Below are 24,252 nucleotides of genomic sequence, written 5' to 3' on the forward strand. Positions count from 1 at the left end.
ACCCGGCTAAACTTCATATGACACATGAGCCAGCTAGCCTGGCCCTGTCACAGGAACTAAGCATGTTAATCTAACCTTGGTTCTATTAGCTTAGAGAAAAAAAATGGGGGCACAATGAAAATTGAAAGGGACCTCAGCTATAATGCATTAAAAGTGTACCTGATGGCTGGAGTTTCCCTTTAATGCATGGCAAAAAAAAAGCATCAAAATTCTTCCCTATGTAATCCATAGATACCAGAGAGCTGAATGTTATCTTCCCTTTTACCGTAAGTGTAGTTTGCACCCCAGTTTAAAGTTGTGGAAACCGGATTTATAATGAGGGTGGTATGAGGATATACTCCAGTACATTAGTAAGGAAAACGCTGCATGTCTTTGTCATGTTGCTGGGATTTTCTGAGATTATTTTATGTACAATTTACTCACGAGGAAGGCATGGGAGATTCTTCTGGATAGCAAAGGTCAAGGTAAAATAATCCAGCCACACAGGAGGTGGCTCCGACCCTCTGCTGCTCTATAACTACAAGGTATACATAATTAAAGGTTTATTGTTCCTTCATTTGCAGTAGGGCTTCTTTCTCAAAGTCCTTATGAGGTAGCAGATTTTTATATCAATCAGGTTACACGGCGAAGAGTCAAGTAGGTGACAGCTCTTCCATGAATACCAACACAATGCCCATGAATGACGACACCGCCAAATGGAATGCAATAGCAGAGACATTTCAAGAGTCCATCATCCCTGCTGAAAATGTAGGTCAATAATTATCAAACTATTGCAGTTTTCTTACATTTATAACCTATGGAAGGCTTAACTCTTTTTTGGCCAGTAGCAGATTTCAGTTTAACTGCTTAAGAATAAATAACAATGTGCTGTATCTTCCCCATAGTATGTGTTAAGACCACCACTGCTCTTGTTTTATTGCAATATATAATATATATTGCATTGAAACTACATATATATATATATATATATATATAATAGACTTGTGCATTCAGAAAACATGGCCAGTCTCCCACGAAATTTGTGGGTCTATATTCACTCACACTCGTACACTGTCTCTTAATGTCTAAATTTCTCTTAACCTTCATCTTCTCTCTTTGTCCGCATCTCCACGGATATAACCCGACGTGAACTTCTGTCAAAATGGCAGCGCTTGCAGTGGCATCCTCCACCCGATCTTCCAATAGTGGGAGAGGATATCACCGCAAGCGCCACCATCTTGGCCTAAGTTCAAAAGAGGGCAAACTGATGGCGCTTGTGGTGATGTCCTCATTCTCCATTGGAGGACGCGACCGCATGCGCCACCATTTTGGCAGAGGTTCCTGCCAGGTTATATCCATGGGGATGCCGACAAAGATAGAAGATTGGAGATAGAAGGGTTAGAGTGTGAGTGAACGTGTTCCCGAATTAAAAACACCACTGAATTTTGGTTGCCCAAAAACTAACCGAAAAATGTGATTCATATTTGGCCCATTTATATCTATAAATAAATATATATATATATATATATATATATATATACATACACTGGCCACTTTATTAGGTACACCTGTTGAATTGCTAGTTAACACAAATAGCTAATCAGCCAATCACGTGGCAGCAACTCAATGCATTCAGGCATGTAGATGTGGTCAAGACAACTTACTGAAGTTCAAACCAAGCATCAAAATGGGGAAGAAAGGGGATTTTAGTGACTTTGAACATGGCATGTTGGTTGTTGGTACCAGACGGGGTGGTCTGAATATTTCAGAAACTGCTGATCTACTGGGATTTTCATGCACATTATTGCAGAGTGTGCGGTGAGATATATATATATATATATATATATTTTATATTATATGAGACACAAAAGTTGCTAACCAGCCTGCCAACAAGCTTATTCTTCATGAAATGACTCACTTCAAATCAAGGTGCGATTTGATTGCTAATTTTATTAATTTGAGCCTGTAATCTTGTATGGCAAAGGATAAACTAACGTGTTTGGCTAAAATGTTGCAGCGCCCACTTCAAATTCTAGGGAGGTGGAGGAGCGCCTGAGAGTATGAAGTGAACACCTTTATCTGACATTAGTAAAGATAATTCATGTTAATGGTTTGAAATCGGGTTTTAGTAGCAAAAGCTGGTTTACGTTAGGTCGAGTGAATTGACTGGACTGTGTACTGCTAAATGTCACGAAGCATGCGGGGAGTGTGAAGCAGATGATCTTTCTCATTCCAACAAGAACTGCTAATCTGTGTATACAATTTTATCCTTTTTAAATGAAATGCAACCATTTCAAAACTAAATTTAATGTAGAAGGCAAATGATTTATATTGGTATGTCTGTACATTAGCACTTTGAATATCCTAAGTCATGTTTTAGAGGCCAAAGCACAGGCAACATTGACCCTGATGGTTGTGTCTTACAGTATAAAATGGTTATGAAACCTGAAACACCTTCAGCATCGAAGCAAGACAAAAGTCTAATCGGTACAACTAGCTACAAGGACCTATTTAAAACTAAAATCTTCCCAGTCTCCCCAGCGGATAAAGAAAAGGATTCTTCTGCTATCAGCATACAGGAGCAGATAAATGAAATTGAGAAGTTTTTAATCAACCAACGACGGAGAGGCTCCAAGAAAAGGAAGATGGGAGACATTTCCCAGGTTGGAGAGGAGCAACCAGAAGACGCTATTTTCAGCTAAGTGTATATAGCTTTTCACAGCACTGGCCCTGCATAATGCATAGTTAACGTAGGGAATTTTCTTGACAGTCTCCCTGAATAATAAATATATATATATATATATATATATATATATATATATATATATATATATTTTACACACACACACACACACTGAAAGAAAAACAAAAAACTTTTTTTTTTTTTTACCATTTTTATATTAGATGGTATACATTTTTCCCATCTTAAGCAAATATTTTTTAATTTTATTTTTTTATAGTTGGCCCTTTAACTGCTAAGAATTGTATCTGACAACTTAAAATAAGTCTTATAACAAACACCAAATGCAGGTAAAATTGAGGAATTTGTAACAAAATGAAATCTATTGTTACTACGGTTCCAATGCGATTCAGAGAACATGGTAAAATGTTAAGCGTCAGAGATACTTTGAAGACTGGTTTTCACTTTGCTTAAGTTAAGTTTCCAGGTGTTGAGAATATCGTATAGTTGCTGCCACTGTTGTTTTCCAAATGTTCTGTGTGTGCTGTGACTGAAAAGAAAAAGCAAAGTCAATAAATAACAATTTAAAAGATTCACCAGATTTAAATTCTTAAAGGTTCATATCACAGCATGAATAATTCTCTGGGAGCTCAAAACATCAGTGTGGTTCAGAATGGTGTATGAAACAGCTGCTATTAGGAGCACAATAAGGGCAATGTTAGGAAGCCTGTTCTCCGGGACAACAAGAGCTCCTGAACTGCAGCAAACAGACAAATAAAAGCACCGGAACCATTAGGGGAGAGTCCGTTTAATCATACAAAAGTTATTCATTTCTATATATATATATATATATATATATATATATATATATATATATATATATATATATATATATATATATATATATATATATATATATCTCCATCCATATATCTATATTACTGTCCATATTTTAAAATGCTGCAGCCTTTGGTAGTAAATAGACACCAGGGACTCAGCTGAAAAGGCCTAGCTTGTATAAGTGGCAGAATTCGTCGTAGCTGCAGCCATGCGCCTAATTAACATTCAGGTCACCACTAGAGTCATTAAGTGAAATGTGCTGGAAAATAGGACACTTTCATTAAATAAGCTAATCACAATCAGGCTTGGACTTTAATAAAATTATGATAAATAGCTAGCATTTAACCACAGGCACATGACGTGAACAACCCTGGCTTCTAAGATGAAACATATATTATGAGAAATAAATATATATTTTTGCAAAATACAGCAGCAGTAGAGTTCGGCATCTCACCTCACAATAACTTTCTTCTGCGTCTGGTCAATTTTGCAGTACACCATCTTTGTTTTCACAGCTTGAATTAAAAAAAGGAAAACATAAGATTTTAAACATCACTGAGGAAATATTTCCAGTATAAAGCATGGTTATATGTTGTGATTCATAGCGGATCTTAAACCAGGAATTCATACGTCCTGGATGTGAAATACATGGGTTGTCCTTTTTTAAGGCGAGGTGGTGTTTCTCTCTTGGACCGTTTCCCATGTTGGCATTAAAAAATCTTTATCGGCTTATTAATGGTAGTTTATCTGCAATATTTATACAAACACACTAAAAGCCACCACAGTTTTAAAACTCCATAGCATTAAACACATTTTTAATTAAAATGATAAAATCCCCTCCTGCCCCCCCCCCCCCCATCCGTTGATATATAAGCATTGCAAATTCACACAATTTGAATTCAAAAAGTCACCTCCAGGTAATAATACAGATTATTATATTACATGGTCTATCGATTGCTCAGACCGCAAAATGAGCTGCATACAAATTAATGTTACGATACAAAGAGAATCACTTACCATCAATTACAAACGCTTCCACATCATCAGCCCCGATCTGCAGCTCCTGCTGAATCGTATCAAAAGAAATTTCCTTGTTTTCCACAGCCATTCCCATGAAGGTAAGAAGCCGCATCTTCTCCATGTTCTGCTCGTGTGACAAGCCTAAAAATCCACATGATTGGGTATGTTAGGTTTCCACCAGAACACCAAACCATCAGAGAAATACATCTATTATCAGATCAACAAAGAGCCCCTTCAACCAGTCATGCTTATTAAGTGAAAAAAGAGCGGCAATCATAAGACAAGGTTTTTTTTCAAAGCAAATGCTATGAAAAATATCCCTCGTCTTATATTCGAGGTCGTCTTCTAATCAGACTTCAAATAGAGGTCTGATTACAAGAGTAAGATCCAGATGCCCCGCAGCGCTGCAGGGGACCGGGATCCTCCACTATGGCAGCCTCTGCTGCTACCGGCACGTCCTCTGGGGGCTTCTATGACAGAGCGCCAGCATCACATGACCTCCGGTGCTTCACCATATAAGCCCCGGCTGATGTGCCGGCATCAGCTGAGGTTGTCTGTGCGTATCCCGCAGCCGACTCGTTCCTATAGGATCGTCTTATATTCAGGCTTTTTTTCCTAAATATTCAAATTTTGGGGGGTCGTCTCAATCATGGTTGTCTTATAATTGAGCAAATCGGGTATTTTATATATTATCACCGTTAAAAGAGGACATTTGGTCATAATACTAAAGAAAAATATTATATATATATATATATATATATATATATATATATACACACATATATATACATATATACACACACACACACACTGAAAGAGGGCTACTATAAAACAATACCATAAAAACACTTTGTCCCAAAAAGTTAAATAAAATAATGATTTTGCTGTAGAACACTAATTGCGTTAATGTGGTTTTGAAAGATATTAAGACAGTAAGTCGCATAAACCAAATACTGAAGCAACGTGGAAGACACTTAAGTTTTAAAGCCACTCTTAAAGTTCTCGCAGCCACTAAACAAGGTCCAGCCGATTGTCGTAACAAAAAGTACAATTAATTAAGAGAGAAAATCAATTAGCACGCACTACACTAATTAACAGCAGCAAACAAGCTAATTACGTTTCAGCAAATAAAACATTGCTGTGTACACGGAATAATGGTGTATACACGAAAGCAATTAGAATGGCAATAAATTCTATCGCTCTTGTAATTAGTAATCAAAAGAAACCATAACTGGAGGGCACGACTGCCTCCAGCGCTCCGACAGACGGTAAGAACTTCTCTACAAGTATCTGGTCTGCGGTGGAAGAGTCCACGAGTGTATTTCATGGTCACCGGTGGGGATTTAAGTGGTCCGTGTAAACATGTGGAGCGAAGCACAATGAATACTGCACTAAGCTGTGTAAAAGCCAGACCCTGATCTGGGAAGAACGCTTTTGCTTCAGGAAATAGTTTTTTGAGATCAAACATCATGTTTTCCGCTGATCAATAATGAGACCGGCTGGAAAAATTCCTGCACGAACACATACTGTCTAAACCCCTTCTCTCAAAAACAATAAAAAAAAAAATAAGAATAATGAACCTGGACGCGTATTTTTATTTTTTTTTTTTACATACATTTCTTATGCATTCTTACTACACATATGGGCTCCATGAGCAGGTATGTGGTATATATATATATATATATTTTTTTACCATTATATCACGTTACTGAATGTACATTTTGCTTTGAATGTAAACTGTTTATACGGTCATCTAAATCTAACTCTAGCAAATCTAGGAAAATTGTCCTGACCCCCACAATTATGTCCTGAGCCCCAGCACTCAAAGTGTGAGAGCGATAACTGTAAAAATTCTGTATTAAACAATGTTAGCTTTAGTTTACACACAGTACCGTATTTGCTCGATTATAAGATGACCCTGATTATAAGACGACCCCCCAAAATCTGATTATAAATTTAGGAAAAAAAGAAAAAGCCTGAATATAAGATGACCCTATAGGAAAAAAGTTTTACCAGTAAATGTTAATTCATGTAAACAATGTAAACTATCATGTAACAATTTTTTTTTTTTATAAAAGCTATGATTGAGAAAAATATTTTGGTTTTTATTTCCTTTTTTTTCAACCAGTTATGCACATCTGCCCCCAGGCTTGCCACACTGCCCCAGAAATGCCTTATACCCCATATATGCCACTGTGCCCCATGATATGCCTTTTAACCCTCTATATGCCACTGTGCCCCATGATATGCCTTTTGACCCCTATGTGCCACTCTGCCTCCAGAATGTCCTTATACCCCTATATGCCACTGGCATTTAGGGGGTTAAAAGGCATATTATGGGGCAGAGTGGCATATAGGGAGGTATAAGGCATTTCAGGAGGCAGAGTGGCATATAGGGAGGTATAAGGCATTTCAGGAGGCAGAGTGGCGTATAGAGGGTTAAAAGGCATTTCTGGGGGCAGAGTGGCATTAAGGGGGTTAAAAGGCATTTCACAGAGCACTCTGCCTCCAGAAATGCCTTATGCCGCCCATTTAAAAGTCCCTCCTCCAACTTACCGGTGCTTCTGAGTCCCAGGTGCTTAGTCCGGGCAGCGTGTAGAGCTCCACGCAAATCGCATAGAGCTCTACACGCTACCCGGACTAAGCACCTGGGACTCAGAAGCACCGGTAAGTGGGGGGGGCATAACACAGGAGGATCCAGGTCCCCTGCATCGCTGCGGGGGATCTGGATCTTAGTCTCATAGTCAGACCTAAGACCTATTTGAGGTCCGATTATAAGACGACCCCGATTATAAGACGAGGGGTATTTTTCAGAGCATTTGCTCTGGAAAAAACCTCGTCTTATAATCGAGCAAATATGGTATATATATTTTGTTGGGGCAAAGAGGACACTTAAAAGACCCTAAGTGCTATAGGGGGTAAAATCCTATACTGAAAGTAGCCTCTGTTCAAAATGTTTATATATGTTTAATATTGATAATAGATGTTAACACAGAAAACTACAAAATTATCATAACCCATCAAAGCCTGCGCTGGGCTTCAATAAGGAGTAGAGAAGCGTTAACCGGAGGAGACATTTTTCATATTATTTCAATAACTCAATGCTTCTCTTATCAGTCCATCGCCTGCCTTCCATTAAAGTGTATTGGGGTCTTGGCTGTAATTCTCTGAGATCCAAAGCTTTGTCTCAGGAACCTGTATAAACATCACAGCAGTAATACAGCCAGTGCCCATAGATTAAAACAAATGGCTCAGTAACTCTATATGATAAGGAGATCTTTAACCAAAATGTAAAATACATTTTTCCATCCTTTCCAGCATTCTTCTATCTTCTATTCACTGAACCAGAACGAAGGGTTAATGCACCGTTATAGTGGGACCCAACCAGAGAGTATAATACCGGTGTCTGGGTGGAAGAGACAGACCCTTAATTTGGTTTGTGCAAAACTGGAGTAGTTAATTATCTCCAGCCATTAGTATTTACACTCCCAAAAGCCTCACTGTTGTGGTCAACACCTTAGCAGCGCTGCAGAAACGCATCATTAAACATGGCTGGCATCGGCTCTGACCCCCGGCCAAAGGAAAAGAAAAGGCAATATGGAAAATGTAATTTTAATGCATGCAATAGCTTACGGTCCCGTGCTCTTTGGAAACACTCAATTACACATGAACGGGGGAGCGTCAAAGTGTTAATGACTACTCCCTCTTCCCATAGCGTGTAAATAAAGAGCTGCTGACATTAACATTCCATCACACGGATCCATGCTACGAAACAAATTAACGGGGTCCGACTGGGGTCTCCGGTATAAACCAGCACACTCTGCAGCACTTTCTTCTCGCTTCCCTTCTGCTGATTTCACTCAAAAATGGGACCGAAACAACAATACTATGTAATGAATCACAACACAGAGTCCCAGCTGGATCCATTCAAAGAGACAATAAGTAGACTTGAAGCATAGTCTTTGACCCTTTCGCTGATTAGTGCTTACAGCCTCAAACGCCAAAGCAGGAAAACATTCCAATATATTATAATTAAAAAAAGAAATGTGTCCACATTTATCGACTGGCTATTTTAAGCCTTGAAGGATCCCTCCATGGAGTCGTGCAGTGGCTCTGCGCTAAATGTTACTGTAAAGGTTGTTTAATAAATGTCATCAAAAAGGGACTTTTTATTTCTAATATTTCTGCATTCCCTGCAGTGGACATACTAGAGAATTTACTTCATCTTGGTCATGAGATAAACCCCCGCACTATGGGGGTTTATCCCCTGAACTCTGCATTAGCAGGAGAGCTGCAGTCAACTCACTGACTTAATTTTAAATTAAAGGGCCAACCGTGAGCCCTTTTTTTTTTTTTTTTTTTTTTTAACAATAGCTAGATTGGCCCCATTACAGGATCCTGCAGAGAAATCGGCATATCTGGGAACTTCTGGTCTCCGGCTACCCGGAGACTTCCCTTGCCGGACGCAGCCAGGACTGCCCACTGACATCAGCGGGTGGTCCCGTGACGTCGGCAGGACATCCCGCTGACATCGGCGGGACACACGCCCTTTTAGAGGGATAATGGGCGTGTCAATACCCCGCTCCCGCGACCCGGAGGATTCGGGTTTTGACCCGGAGAACCGGAGCTTCACCCGGCAATCCCTGGGTCAATCCCTGGAAAGTTCCCTGGTATGGAAATTGGCCATGTATGACCCTTTACAATGCATAGTGAATTCAGGGAGATTAAGTCACAACTCACTTTGGTGAATAAATACAAGATTATAAGATTCAGGCCAAATGTATCTCTACTCCTTACCCCCTTATCAGGAATCCATGGCTCTTAAAAACAGGATTCTTTTATTAAAGACCCGGATCTGCAATGTCAAACTAAAACCCTATTTTTGTAATCTCTTTCTTGGGGAAAAAAACAACCAATTAAACCAGATTTATTCAGCATAACTACTAACATGGGACAATTTTCCATCAAGAGAATCTAAAATTGAATGCAAATTTATAGTTTATGAAAACGCATTCTATGAGTTAGATTTATATGCCCAAAATTAAAAACAAATTAATACACACGGTCTCGCTTCACGGCACGCGCCCAATAAATCACACACTCCTACCAACACGTTGAAATTGTGTACAACCATTGAAATCATTGTTTTATATACATTTTAAATACTAGTTTTACAAAGTAAAATATTCACAACATTTCAAATCTGAATATTTAAAAAAGAACCATAAAAAAGCCAGTTAAGTTACTTACCCAAAGAATCAATGAAATCTTTGTTGTTCTGGTAAAACTTGACATACGAAGATAGTTTCGCGCTGACAAATATTGTCAAAAGCTAAAAGAATAAAAATAAAATAAAAGTGAACTTAAATTTCAAGATATCACCCAGAAGCAAAGCTCCTTTTTTTATATACTTTCAGTAATACTAAATATGTATTCTTAATTAGTCTATTAACGATGGGATGCGGTCTCTGCACAAATCTACTCTTTAGACATTTTAACGCATCTACTTGTGATTCTAGATTATGCCAGTAATGCTCCATTTTAAATAAATTTGAAAAAATACAAACTTTCTGGCTATGTTTAAATAGATCATTTCTAGATCTAACTGTAGCAATTAGCATGAACATTCGAGGCATCGCCATGGTAATTGCTCCAGGTATAGAACTTAAGTTGGTTTTACAAATGCATTCCCCCATCTGCTGAACTCACACAATGATTAATATTTAAAAAGTTAAATACCGGCACAATTAGAAAAAGATAGATAGTGAAAACCTGTTGAAAATGCAATTATATGAAACTTACGTCGTGGATAAGTTCTCCCTCCAGGAATTTAACTGGTTTTAAAGCAAGAAGGTGATCAAGAAGGAAGGTTTTGGGATCCTTTAGTGCTCGCACGATACACCTAGAAGGAAGCAATGAGATTGTGAGGCTCAAATTATTGCCATACTATATTACATATATAGTGCATATTACACATACGGCCATACTATATCACATATATAGTGCATATTACACATACGGCCATACTATATCACATATATAGTGCATATTACACATACGGCCATACTATATCACATATATAGTGCATATTACACATACGGCCATACTATATCACATATATAGTGCATATTACACATACGGCCATACTATATCACATATATAGTGCATATTACACATACGGCCATACTATATCACATATATAGTGCATATTACACATACGGCCATACTATATCACATATATAGTGCATATTACACATACTGCCTGCCATACTATATTACACATACTGCCTGCCATACTATGTTGCACTTTTAGAATAAGGATAATCACAATGACCACAAAAAGTCACTTAATCGTCCTAGACATTTACTAAAATGGGAACTCCGCTACTAAACGATGAAGAAAAAACATAGACATTTACTTGTGAGCGTCCAGACGGGCGTGAGATGCATTGTCGTCTGTGTAACTCCCCAACAGCTCCACCATTACCTTGGCTGCCTCGTCACTGCGATAAAACATTGTTTAATTAGGTCCCAGAGCAAGTATACAGGTTTAGATTCAACATAAATGGGAAATGAAAAATGAGGTGTACCTGAATGGATCAGCATCATCATTGCTAATTAAAAAAACACACTAATTAGAGGGATATATTTAGATACATCGTACATTATATACAGAATTTGAGTTTGCACTTTTCTTTTTTTAGATGAAAAATAATTTTCCATGTTCAGCTTGTAGCCACATTCATTTGCAAAGCACAGAATAATAAGTTGAGTGACAGATACCATAAAGCATATCTGTAAAAGAGTGTTAGTATTTTTAACAATAAAGGAGAGAGTTCCTTAATAAGCATTATGTTCCTGAAACAATGTTCCTTTACCGACAAGGGTTAGTAGCAAAGCATAAGCAAAATTTTAAATATATTACACACACACTCCACTGTTCAAAAGTTTGGGGTCACTAGCCTCTAGCTGTAACATAATTGCAGAAGTGTTTTCTAACGATCAATTAGCCTTCAAAACCCAAACTGGGATCAGTGAACACAACGTGGCATCGGAACACAGGAGTGATGGGAGAGATAAAGAGCCTCCGTGCATCCATAGAGATATTGTATTAAAAATGAGCCCCTTTCCAGTTACGGTAGTCTTTTACACCGTCTGCGCTGGATTTCCGATCCACTTCATTTTAATGTTTGCTTTTCTTTCAAAACCTAGAACATTTCTAAGTGACCCCAAACTTCTGAAAGGAAGTGTGTATATAATCCATCACACATACACAGGTAGCTAAAGCCATGTCATGTGTCCTCAAACACATCTCAAAAGTCCTGCCGTCATTCTACCCTACGCTACCAATGCTGACTAATCAGTTCCCATTCCTTAAAAGGCATTACGTTAACCCTAAGAGCAAAGTATTTTTAATGTATACCCTTTTTTACCAACACATAAAAAGATTAAGCAATATAATTAGAGACGCCATAATGCATTAAAGGACATCGTTTTTGGTATACATCAAACTCCCTTTATGCTTGCGTTTAGTTAAAAGGCAGTCAAGTCACTTATCGCATGTATTTTAGGAATGGTCTCAGCTGCCTCGAGTCTGCACTGTGTGTCATAAAAAACAGGTTTTTCTTAAGTGTGAAGTCCATATGTAAGAAAAATCGCAAACATCTGGCTTGCTCAGCAGCGTTCAGGACAGCACCGACAACACCATCAAACTGAGCTACCAAAGCATAATGTCCTTGATAACCCTAGAGCACCTTAATGGCGAGGAAAACATTGCTCTGCATTAGCGCGCAAAGGGTTAAGGGTTATCCAGCACATCCCAAACCGTAAAGCAAGCTCTTTCCTTACCAGATCTCTGACTGGGCAGGGAAGCCTTGCAACAAAAGTGACAGGTTATTTAAACACAGTGCACTATATTAACCCCAAGGCTTCTGAAATGCACAGATCGTACCAGGACACAGACACGTCTATGCGTTAGAAGATAAAGCACCTTTTTTTGCAGTCAACAAGAGCCTCATAGAGGAGTCTGAGAAGGACGTGTTTCTTTTCTGTGCTGAGGTTCCAATTAGTGATCCACTTTCTGACCTAGAATGAATGATGAATGTATTTTGTTTAACCTGACATCACACTGTGGTAATTTAGGTCACCGAATAAACAGTTTCTAAGTCTTCATTAACCGGCGGTTTACCAGAGAGGCATGAAACACTCTCTCTCCCATCGCGTCAAACTAAACTAATCCGACGGCAATGTTTTCTCGGGACGTACTGACCTGATCGAGATCTGTCGGAATGTAGATTATCCCTCCGCAGGAAGCAGCGACTTTCACGAGAGCGCAGTACACGGTGTACCTGACAGGGGTACTCTTATCCATTCCGTGGAACAGGTTACTCAGCCTGAAACACAGGCAACAATCTAAATCGTATATCCCAAGCAGACTGATCCGCTTACACATTTTCTGCTTCTCAATTTACGACAATGTAGTCTTTCCACACGCAACATTCTACATTTACATTTTTGTTTGGTTCTTAAGTTCTATTTTTACTTCTAAATAAACAAAAACAAATGCTAAGTGTTCTTTGGGCAACTAGGATGATCTACGTAGAAGATGGAATAAACACACATGAAGAGGATTACGAATTTACTTGGCTTGGGTTTTTTTTGTTTCTGTTTTTTTTATTTCTTTTTTTTTTTTGCATCCTGAGATATTTGACAGATAGAATAAAATAGATAGAATAAAAATATCCACACTAAAATGCTTGAGTGCCCCTTCATAACCAAGTTAAACAAGTGCGCTGCCCCCTAGTGGACCAGTACCGTTTGGATGTCTGTCGAGCTGGTCATTCCTTGACCCCAGCATGGTCAAAAGTATATTTTCATAGTCAGGGAGACAATTTTTAGGATCCCAAGAATTATCTGATCAGCCCAGGACTATAAAGAAACCAAGAAACTTACAGCTGCAGTCTCAAAGATGGACGTTCTCCTTCCCGAAACTTAACTAGCTTCTCGCACAGGCTTTCGATTAATGCTTCTTGCTTGTCCGGCTCCAAGATAAGGAGAAGAGAAACCACGCTATTCATAATGCTCTCTACATCTGTGGAGATTCAATATAAAGTCAGAATTCCAACTTCCCCAAACAATGGATGCTTTTCTCGGGTAATAAATGTAGTAAAAAGAACTTCAGTAGATAGTTGACCACCGGTGACCGGCAAAGGTCATAGCAGCGGTGCAAACCTTTATTTTGCTTGCTTGTTTGTTTGTTTGTTTGTTTTTACCAAGTGAATACCCTAAACTTATTAAACTTTGTTTACTTAGAATGTAAACAATTTAGACAGTCAGTCATGTCTGACATCATACTGCAGCTGATATTTTTAATCACCGGACACCCTCATGTACAACTCAGCAGGGGTCCAAAAACCCATCATTATTATCCACCTGTCATATCACTTAGTCATTTGTTATTCGTTTCGCAAACCAGCGCTTACCCGACAGGCGATATTACATATTAACTGCACCGCGGACACAACAGAACTTTATAAGATGCATAAGACGCAAACCTTTATCATCATCCTTTAAGCAGATGTCACATGCTTCGATGATCTGTGCCAGGTCGATGTGAAGGCCACCTTCAGAGTTCTCTTCTGATATTTCTGCTCCTTTAGATTTCAGGTAAGCTCGGAGCTCTGCAGCCTTTTACAAAGAGAGGTAGTTATTTACACAGCGATTAAAATATTAAATAGAATTATTCAAACCCAAATGTGAGGGTTAAGCATTACTGAGAGGGGGAGCACACAATTCCACCCCTTATCTTTAACGAGCAGATGAACAACTAGCCCTCTCCAGCACCGGGGGATTATTATTTTTGTCCACTGGCCAATTTAAAGGGTTACTGGCTGCTCCTCTTGCACCAACACACGAATGGCATATTTTGTACAAAGAAAGACAGTTTTTAAAGTGTTATAGCTGAATTTCAGGTTGGCATAGTAACACATCCCCTTAACTTCTACAAAACTGCAAATAACGTCCAATTTAGAACATTGACTCTTCCTTTTCTAGGAGGCTGATCTCCGTTGGCCCTTTGTACGCGTTCAAAAGCGTTTCTAGTTATTGTACAGATAAAATAATTTGCCAGACTTTTTTTTTTTTTAAAGGCACATCTGGAACGGCAAACCTGGGCCCTCGGACCACGATAATATTCATTACAGCCGACGTGCAAAACGGGCGTAAAGGGCAAGTACCATGGAAGGAAAATATGGTTTCTCCTATAAAATACAGTAATGTAGGTCAGCATCGTATGGTCCTACAAAAATCCCCTTTATCTGCAGACCTGGAGGCAGCCATTGTTGTTGATCATGTGATATTCTGGGAGACTCTCCCAGCTGAACCGATGCTTTATGGCAATTTGGTATGTGTTTCCCTTTCAATGCGTTTAGCAGGAGCTGCCCCTCCGTACCTTTATGGTATATCAGGACTGGATTTCCAGTCCTACAAACTAAGCGACAGATTTGATTCCCTCCTACCATGGAACCAAAAATAGTCACGTGATGGTCACAGTAAGACCAGAAGATACATTTATTGCCCTAAATCCCACGATGGACTCCAAAGTAGGAAAAGGTATTAATCTAATAGGAACTGACAATGCAGAGACTTCATTTGTTTTTATTCACAGAGGTTTAACTCGTTGCAATGGATTTCCCAGACTTTCCATTATTGAGATATGTTACACGGTTCGCACTGATACATTGTTACTAAACGTGTAATGAGTAACAATTATTCTCCAGCTGTTGGCTATAAAATATAACAAACCATTCATTGGGAACGAAATAAGATAAGCGTAGCGATCCGATCCCTCATTTAAAGGTCACATTAGTTTCAAAAAGAGCATATTATTCACATATTTTCCTATTAAGCCCACGTGCCGAGCTCTCTAACGCTAGCCCCCCCCCCCCCCCTCTCCCTACAAAAAGCAAATGGTCCTCCCGCATGCCTGGAGCGGGGTATCCGGGGACTCGGGATTACAAATTCCCAAAAACAACCCTTACATCCCTCCTGCCTTCCTAACCTGGTCCTCCTCGGTAACATCGATAAAAGCCGGGACACTCATGGCGGCAGAGATCCCTCTAACACACGCCGCAGCTGCACCGGAAAAGGAGCGAAACCGGCATACACTTCCGGGTCAGGCGCAGCATTGATGATGTCATTTTCAGTAGATGGGGCCGGGCAATGAAAGCTATAGCTGCTGGTGTAGCGTAGCGGTATCCGGCGCTGCGTGGACCCGAAAATAGCGATATTAACGGACACAGAGTGCATCGGTATCTGCCTCCCGACCCCACACCGGAGACCTTTTACAATAAAACGAATTCTGCTGCCTGAGCCGCGATCTGCAGGACGTGGAGTCTTTAGTCGGACGTGATAGAGTTTATTGGGTCAGCAAATGTACAGTCACGTGACATTTGGGGACTTTAAGGGACTCTGCTACAGAATGAAATGCATTTTATTTCAAAATGAGACTTCTGAGCTCTGGAAAGCTTGCACGACTACATCTCTTTCTGTGTCCACCCAATCAAAGGCATCACCTTTGGCTAAAGATGTTATTTTTTATATTTTATTAATTTCCTTATAAAGATTAACAAATATTAAGCAAATGCCATTCATAACTGCCCAGATGTAACTTGCCAGTCTGGTGGCTTTATTATTGATCTATATAGCACCATCATATTCTGCAGCAACAGGGCCGGCCCTACAATGGGGCCGACTGGGGCAATTGCCCCAGGCGGCACTTTTCAGCGTTTTTTTTGAAGCGGAGGAGAGAGAGAGGGGCACCGAGTGATTTTCGCTTACCCGCTCGGCGCCCCTCTCTCTCTCCTCTGCGGCGAGTTTACCTGTTCGGTCTCGGTGCCGGCTTGTAATGCAGAGCGCCGGAAGTGACGCGAATTTCCGGCGCTCAGCATTACAAGCCGGCACCGTGGCAGCACAGGGAGACTCGCCGCAGGACTGTTTAAGGGGGGCGGCATTTGAAACTTCGCCCCAGGCGGCGTTAAGTCTTCGGCCGGCCCTGTGCAGCAATGTACAATAGGCAAAGAGTGCATGATAAGTAGTGCAAAGACAAAAGCTATGGAGGCTCCAACATGCTTACAATACAGAAGGTATAAAGCATGTTACTTTGTATGAAAGGTGGAGGAAGCTCTCCTGGGCTGGCAGTGGTGTGAAGAGGTCTGGTGATCAGGACAGGGGGTTGTAGTCGGTTACAGACAGGCTCTGCCACACCGACACCCAAACACACACACCAGAATAGGCTGTCCTATACCGACACCCAACACACCACAGGACAAGCTCTGCGAGGCGGACACCTAAATACACACACCAGGACAGGCTCTGCCACGTTGACACCAAAACACACACACCAGTACAGGCTCTGCCACTTCGACACCAAAACACACACACCAGGACAGGCTCTGCCACACTGACACCCAAGCACATACACCAGGACATGCTCTGCCACACCAAACCCAAAACACACACACACCAGGACAGGCTCTGCCACACGGACACCTATGTTCAGACGGGCTAAGCTACAACAATAATATTTTTTTTTTAAAGTATTTTACTCGCTGCTTTGTCATTGACCTCCCTTTTCTGTTTTTGCCCCCTTTCTTATCGCCCCCAGCACGCACCATGTGTATTTATGCCCCCAGCCTGCCCCTCCCATTCATTCATTTATGTAATGGCCCAAGCTGCCTTCCTTGTGTATTGATGCCACCAGCCCAGACGAAATGCTGCCCCACGGCATGGGGGATGCTTATCTGACTAATTGGTTGTATACATGAGTCTATACATCCCCCATATTGCAGGGCAGCATTTTATCTGGGCTGGTCAGCAATATGTAAAATGTATATGTGTCCTGGAAAATGTGACCAATGTGATTACCCTAATGCCCCCACATCCTTGTGTATTGCCCCCCAGCTTTAGTATTAATTTATGTCAGGGGCGTCCAACATGCGGCCCGCGGGACCTCAAGGTGCGGCCCGCTTGAGATCGGCAGCCAGGGCAACCGGGATCACAAGAGCCCTGCTGCTTACCTGTGGGAGGGTCTTTTGTACTGCACAGAGGAAGCGGAACCCAGCAGTCACGTGGCTGTACGTGATATCACATGACTCTGCTCCAGTCCTGCTTCCTCTGTGCAGTACAAGAGAACGCAGAGGGAGGCTGCGCCCCCTGCTGAAGTCTGTGAGCGGCATCGAGAGAACTGCAGTGCAGGTAAGGGGGTGTGGGGGGTGGATTTGAATGAGTATGCGTGATTGAGGGAATGAATCTGTGAATGAATGAGTATATGAATGAATGAGTGTGTGATAGCATGGATGTGTAAGTGGGGGGTGCATGGTACAGGGTGGCTGTAGTTGATGTGCAGACCCCATACTGTATGCAGCATCAATATACAAGGGGGGCAGCTAGCCAGGTTTCAGCATGTACTGGCTGACTTGGCATGATAGGAGTGTGATTGCTAACAGCAATCACAGTTCCATCATGCCTAGGTTCCAGCATTTACTGGTTACCTGGGTATGATAGGAGTGTGATTGCTGCTAGAAATCACACTCCTATCATGCCAAGTCATATTGTTGAATTTATTTGTCCAATTGTGGTGTGCTACTTACTTTTACTAAAAGTGTGGTTAACACACCAAAATTGCTGTTAACATTATTACATTTTTTGTACAATTTTATTAAAAGTTTGGGATTTTTTTATTTTTAAAGGTGGGGGGTCATTTCCGGCTAAGTGAACCCTGAATTGTTGGTTTTGGTGCATCCCTAGAATAAATAGAACTATTTCATTTTTACTTCTACAGAATCCAGAATTTGTAGTCACAAAACTTTCTAGGCCCAGAAATCAGTGAGAGGAAAAGTAAAGGTTTTGTGTCATTTACTTTATTTTAATCTGCATATCCTATTAAAGGCCATATTTTCTCACAGTGAAAAATGAGCGCGGCCCTCACACGTATACAATTCTGATGAAGTGGCCCAGTGCAGAAAAAAACTTGGACACCCCTGATTTATGTGATGCCCCCAGCCAGCAACCCTTTGTGAATTAATGTCCCCATACCCTTGTAAATTCCCCCCCGTTAGTATTATGTCAGCCCTAGCACCCAGATGACATCCACATAGGACTTGCCATTTTTGCTCCCAAACAGCCTGCCTGTGCCATGCCCCCTGCCCCACTTACACATTCATGCTATCACACACACTCACAGATACTCATCCATTCACTCATTCACAGATACTCATTCATTCCCTCTCGGTGCCACTCGCAGAATTCCGCAGGTGCCGCTGCTTCTCTTGTACCGCCCAGGGGAAGCAGAAACGGAGCAGGGTCATGTGATGTGACGCAAATTGATGTGACTCCGCTGGGTTCCTGCTACCCCTCGGCGGTACAACAGATGTTGCTTGCACACTGTATAGTGCGAGAGTCAGTGTCTGTGTAAATGTATAGTGCCGTAGTCATTATTTCTACTGTATTGTAATGCCAGATTCAGTGTATATATGTGCATAGTGTTAGTGTGTATTTTGTATGGCTCCTAAATACAAACCAAATTTGTCGAACCCTGTATTAATCCATGTAAATGTATTTATTGTGATCCAAAATGTATCCCCTTCACCTAACAGTTTGATTTAAAGGAATCAATTCATTTGTAGGTAGTGGATTCCACATCTTTACTTTTCTTACATTGTTAGTATTTTTGTTTGAAATCCTGGAAGCTTATATAACTCAACATGTTTTTCTTAATTGCCCAAATCCCATCGCACAGTGCTGAAGAGTATCCACTAGAGAAATCAATAACGAATAATAATAAAAGGTATCAGCTTGAATTAAATACCCGGGACTTTTTGTCTCTTAAGCCAATCAATGCAATGGGATAATTTATGAGGAACAATTCGGGTTTAAATGATACAGTCTCAGTAGCAAGCAATGGATTGGACCATAGGTGCATATTTATACAGTAGGTCTCCATGGTGATTCCTCCATATTTTTTCATGTTGCCCCCCCCCATCTTCGTTCTAGCTTTAGTTTAGGCAATTAGAATAAATGTTAGTCATTTACAAATATTTGTATGTCATTCTATGGTAAAAGGCCCTCAAAAGCCTGGTACTTTGTTTAACAATACCATAAGGCTAGATGAAAAGCTTACAGGCAGGGTCCTCAACAAATTAATTGGCGCTTACTAAGTAAAATATAATAAAATAATAATAATGCTAGTCCTTTCTGCTCACGCTATGTCCTCATACTGTTTAGCTATCTCTTCTAGTTCACCCAGAGTCCCTTTGGGTGTAATTATACTTTGAGATCTAAAGGTTGGTTGCCTCACTGGAAAGCAGCCAGGGCAGACTGCCAACGTTGGCTGAAGCTTGGTGTCACAAGAGAGTCTTTCTTATTCAGACAACATTATTAAGGTTAAAGACTTTAATAAAATTTTCTCTTTGAAGAACAATGTCTGGTGTGTAATGAAATTCTGCTTTATGTCTCAGACAATTCAGTGTCTCTTCATTCCTCTAAACCAATATTGTCCACATATCATTAGGAAGCAAAGGCTCTAGAACACTACGGGCACCGCATGGGAAAGTGGAAACCCACCGGTGGGATATGGTCCTCAAAGATTACTTCATTCATTTACTATGATCCAACCACACACGTGGAAGGATTTTCACTTGTCCAACCTTGAAGACTGAAGAAATCTTTGCAATGAGAGGAATTTCTCCACTTCCTATGCCACTTCTACAAAGCATCATTCTCAATTTCAGATCTTAATTCTTAGTTCATTCAGTCCACCGTGCAGAGTAAGAGTGCCAGAATGAGTAATTAAGTGAATTAGTAAATTAACAAAAACTCCCCTATGTGATGGCAGCAACTAATACAATATCCTAGAAAAGAATGAAGAAAATATTTTTAGAGCACTCTTGCAGTATGCACTTTTATACAGATGTGTGTCCTCTTTTTCAATACAGGCTACATGACGCATTTCAGGTTTCAGAAGTTTACTGCATGGAATGTGAATTTGTCCAGGACGAGAGAGGCAGCAGCTGCAGTGATTACTTATTTAAGCAGGGTTTTTTGAGGCTGGTACTGCTACCCTGCTTAGTGATTTATTTACTCAAGGTGCAAACCATTTTTGATACTGTTAGAAAATACTCTTTGTAGGGCTTATTTGAAATACACGTTTAAACCAAAAACAAATGTACTTTTTTTGTTTTGTTTAAATTCGTATTTAAAATGAAATCCTCTCTAAGTCAGCGGGCTAAAGATTTATGGGCTCTGCTAAATGTCAGAGCTGTTTGCAAGTAATCTGGCTGCTAAATTTTAATGGTATCATACTGTTAGATCCTGAATATGTTTTGAAATATTCAGAGATTGCGGAGTGAGATTATGGATACTATTTTTTTACCAGTTTTCTGGCGATGTTAAGTTAGTGCTCGCAACCCTTAAATTGTACTGGTATATCTATTTTTAATAAATTAGAAAAACATAGAGATATTTTTCATAATAATCGCGAAAACAAGTATTGTTTATTTCATTGTAATTATCCAAAAGTGGTCCTCAAAATACTAAAATGGTTGTGTTTCTAGAAGAATATATAATATAATATATCAGAATCCTGGGTTTCAACATGTATTATATGTATGTTGCCAAAACCCCCCCTTCCCTGTTTTCCCTCCCGTTTTCTTTTGTTTTATTCAGACTACGCTGTTAGATTCAGGTATTCTTTTGTATTCACTATGCATACTTTTTTTTATTATTTGTTATGTTAAAAAAATGTTTTTTGAAAAAACTTTGATAAAAATATTTGAAAAGAATTCTGGGTTTCTTTTAAATGTTAATTTTATCTATTTGTCTATTAGTACAACACGTAAGAATCCATGAGTTCTAGCTTATCTCCTTTAGGCTAGGTTTCCACTTTGTTTTTTTTTTTACTAAAAACGCCCATAAAAACGCCAATTCAGCCACACAGCGTTTTTTTTGTGAAAAAACGCTGCGGCCAGATGTTAGCTGTTCTTCAATAGGAAATCGCACAATGCCATATCCACTTGGCGTTTTTTCAGTCCTCTTTGGCGTTTTTCTGCTTTTTTGGGCTCTTTGGCAGTTTTTCAAAATCGCAGCATGTTGACACTCTGGCGTTTTTTGCAAGGAAATCTTGGCGTTTTTCTCCAATAGAAGTCTATGGGAGAGAAAAAAATGCCATGAAAAAGCCATGTGGGTTTATTGCCTTGGCGTTTTTATGGCGGTTTTTTTCCACAGTTCCAATGCAGAGGATGGACCCAGTATCTGTGTGTCCTACGAGAAATAGGCTGGAAACAAACTGTTTCACACAAAACAAAGTTCATATTGAATTTTACACCATTTGGAACAAACATGCCATTACAAACAAACATACGCGACGCATCAACGGGATCCTGCGTGCCAAAAGCAACAGCAAACCATTTGCACCATCATTTGGGGCCAATCTTCCTAGAGGAGCAGACATTCGGAATAAAGCAGGCCTTACAAACCACAGAAAAGAGACAAAAGGGTCCGCCGGGGCGTTTAAGTAGAACTCTACCAAGGAAATGACATCAGGGGGCAGATACTCGCCATTTATCCTAATCCCTTTTAGCTGGGTGACAATTCTAACGTGTAAAGGCTGGAAAAACTGCCTAAGGTCAAAAAAGCAATTTCCACAAAAAAGGGTAAAACGCCAGAAAAAACGCCAAAACGCAGGAAAATGCAGTGGCAGTTTTCTTGGTGTTTTTTCCTGGTGTTTTTTCCTGGCGTTTTTCATCAAGAAAAAAACGCAGGACAAAAACCCAAGTGGAAACCTAGCCTTATTGCTTTGTGCCACCTGCTCTGCTTTTATAGCAATACAGCATTAGAAACATTGTTCCTGTTGGATGCCCTAAACCTTTCCCATTAAATTGCTTTAATCATGTGAAATTTAGTTTTTTTCATATTTTTTCATGTTACGCTTAAGAAGACCCTAGAAATGGAAAAAGCTTTTTAAAATCTTGTGTTGATTTCTATGAATAAACCAAAAAAATTGCTTAAGATACTAGTTTGGTTGCCTAATGTGTTGTTTTAAATTAATTTTAATGTGTCATTTTAATTAATGTGTGGTGTGAGTCTGTAATGATTTCCAGACACCTTTTTTTTTTTAAAAACATCATATTTCAAACATGCATTTTACGCAAAAGTACTTTAAAGACTATGTAGAAATCTTCTAGCATTTGATGAGTCTGTTTGGTCTGGTTAAATACATTTATTTTATTCAACATGATAAATATTTTCCCCACAAGGTGGTGTTTGCACGTGTTCCTGAATTAGCTGTGCACCAGCGAGGAACCAGGGTGGAATCCAAAGTCAAAAGGAATGCAACCTGACATACTTATTCTTCTGCAAGGACTCCATACAGATAACAAATGCATTATCCTGCTGGTGGTCTGGAATAGATACAGTATCCTTGACTTTATTGAAGTCATAATGATTGAGGGCACGAGGTAATGATACACAAAGCTGTATAGGTCCTGAAGAAGATGGTGTCTTTAGTCGACGGTGAACAGAGAAAAAGCAGTAGAGTTGCAGAAGCTTTCAGGACCTCTGAAGAAGACACATCAAATGTTATCTCATGTCTTTTTCTGTGCTGCCCCAATGCAAGGAACCACCTTTGACTAAAGACTCCATATAACGTACCGCCAGGGACACGTGAACATGTAAAGGATTGTGATCCTCATAGCCTTCATTGTGTAAAGGTTTGAGATTGGTAAACAAGGCGAACTAGGCAGAAAAACCTTTCAAGCGGTGTTTGCTTTCACCACCCAGTAGCAGATCACATACATAATATAACGTTTTCACCTATCCTGCTGAATGTAACAGTGACTGAAACACTTGCCCTATCCCTGTAGATCCTGCTTTGAAATAAGTCTGAAATAGTCATGTTAGTTTTCCCCCTGCTCACGTTTTTTTAGGGACTGCTTAATTGCTTCTTGCAGTCATGTGATATGTTAAAATTCTTTATTGCTGTACCCACATAAAGGCGTCCTAAAAGTCTCTTTGTGCGGTAACAGATTTCCAGGAAAGAATAAGGTAATGGATCTGCTTATGCCTCTTTGTGTTATCTGTTAACGACACTCACTCGTTTTGTACGTTCATCGAAAAGGACCTTTAATATGCAACTAAGGGCATTATTTTTGTTTAAATACAAGCTACGTAGTGTAATACGGCAAAACAGACAACTATCAAATAATTTAATATACAAAAACATTATTTCTATTATATCACACATTTGGTAACGGTCCGACCTGACAAAACACATTAAGACAAAGGCATGGTGAAAATAATAACATGTAACGCTTTGAAATGCTTGATTTTTCTATATCCTTAATACCTATAAAAATCATATATACCTAATATTTGTGCCAGCTCCATATCATTCACTTACAGATATATTACCGAGGCTGTAGCCACAAATCAGAGATGTCTGTGCTGGTTGAGGAAGACAGATTTATCAACACTAATCAAAGAGGAATATCCATGACAAGAAGACTAGATATTTATATTAAGCTGTATAGATGGAGAGATGCAAAGGGGCCAAAGCAAGGTTACTTCGTAAATGGAACCGGATGCGAGTCTGTTTCTGGAAATTCCCTTTCATGAAAGATTCTATCAGTTCCCATTAAATGTCGCATTTGTTCATTATAAACTTCCTTGTCTTTATAACT

The 24,252-nt window shown here is 39.8% G+C and overlaps 1 protein-coding gene across 1 annotated transcript; it reads right to left on the reverse strand.

Moving 5' to 3' along the window:
• Window positions 1-3,088: 3,088 nt before the first annotated feature.
• LOC149276965 (eukaryotic translation initiation factor 3 subunit M) lies at window positions 3,089-15,620 on the reverse strand. The gene is made up of 11 exons (XM_089503221.1): window positions 15,579-15,620; window positions 14,074-14,206; window positions 13,472-13,610; window positions 12,789-12,912; window positions 12,510-12,604; window positions 10,939-11,022; window positions 10,322-10,421; window positions 9,770-9,851; window positions 4,517-4,660; window positions 3,954-4,014; window positions 3,089-3,209 (listed from the first exon to the last, which is right to left on the reverse strand). Exons 1-11 carry the CDS (start codon window positions 15,618-15,620, stop codon window positions 3,089-3,091), a joined length of 1,125 nt encoding a protein of 374 aa, XP_089359347.1.
• Between the last annotated feature and the right edge of the window lie 8,632 nt (window positions 15,621-24,252).

Source organism: Sceloporus occidentalis, unplaced genomic scaffold (assembly GCF_023333645.1).
Source record: "Sceloporus occidentalis isolate IW3139 unplaced genomic scaffold, rSceOcc1.0.p SCAF_223, whole genome shotgun sequence".
Lineage (NCBI taxonomy): Eukaryota > Metazoa > Chordata > Lepidosauria > Squamata > Phrynosomatidae > Sceloporus > Sceloporus occidentalis.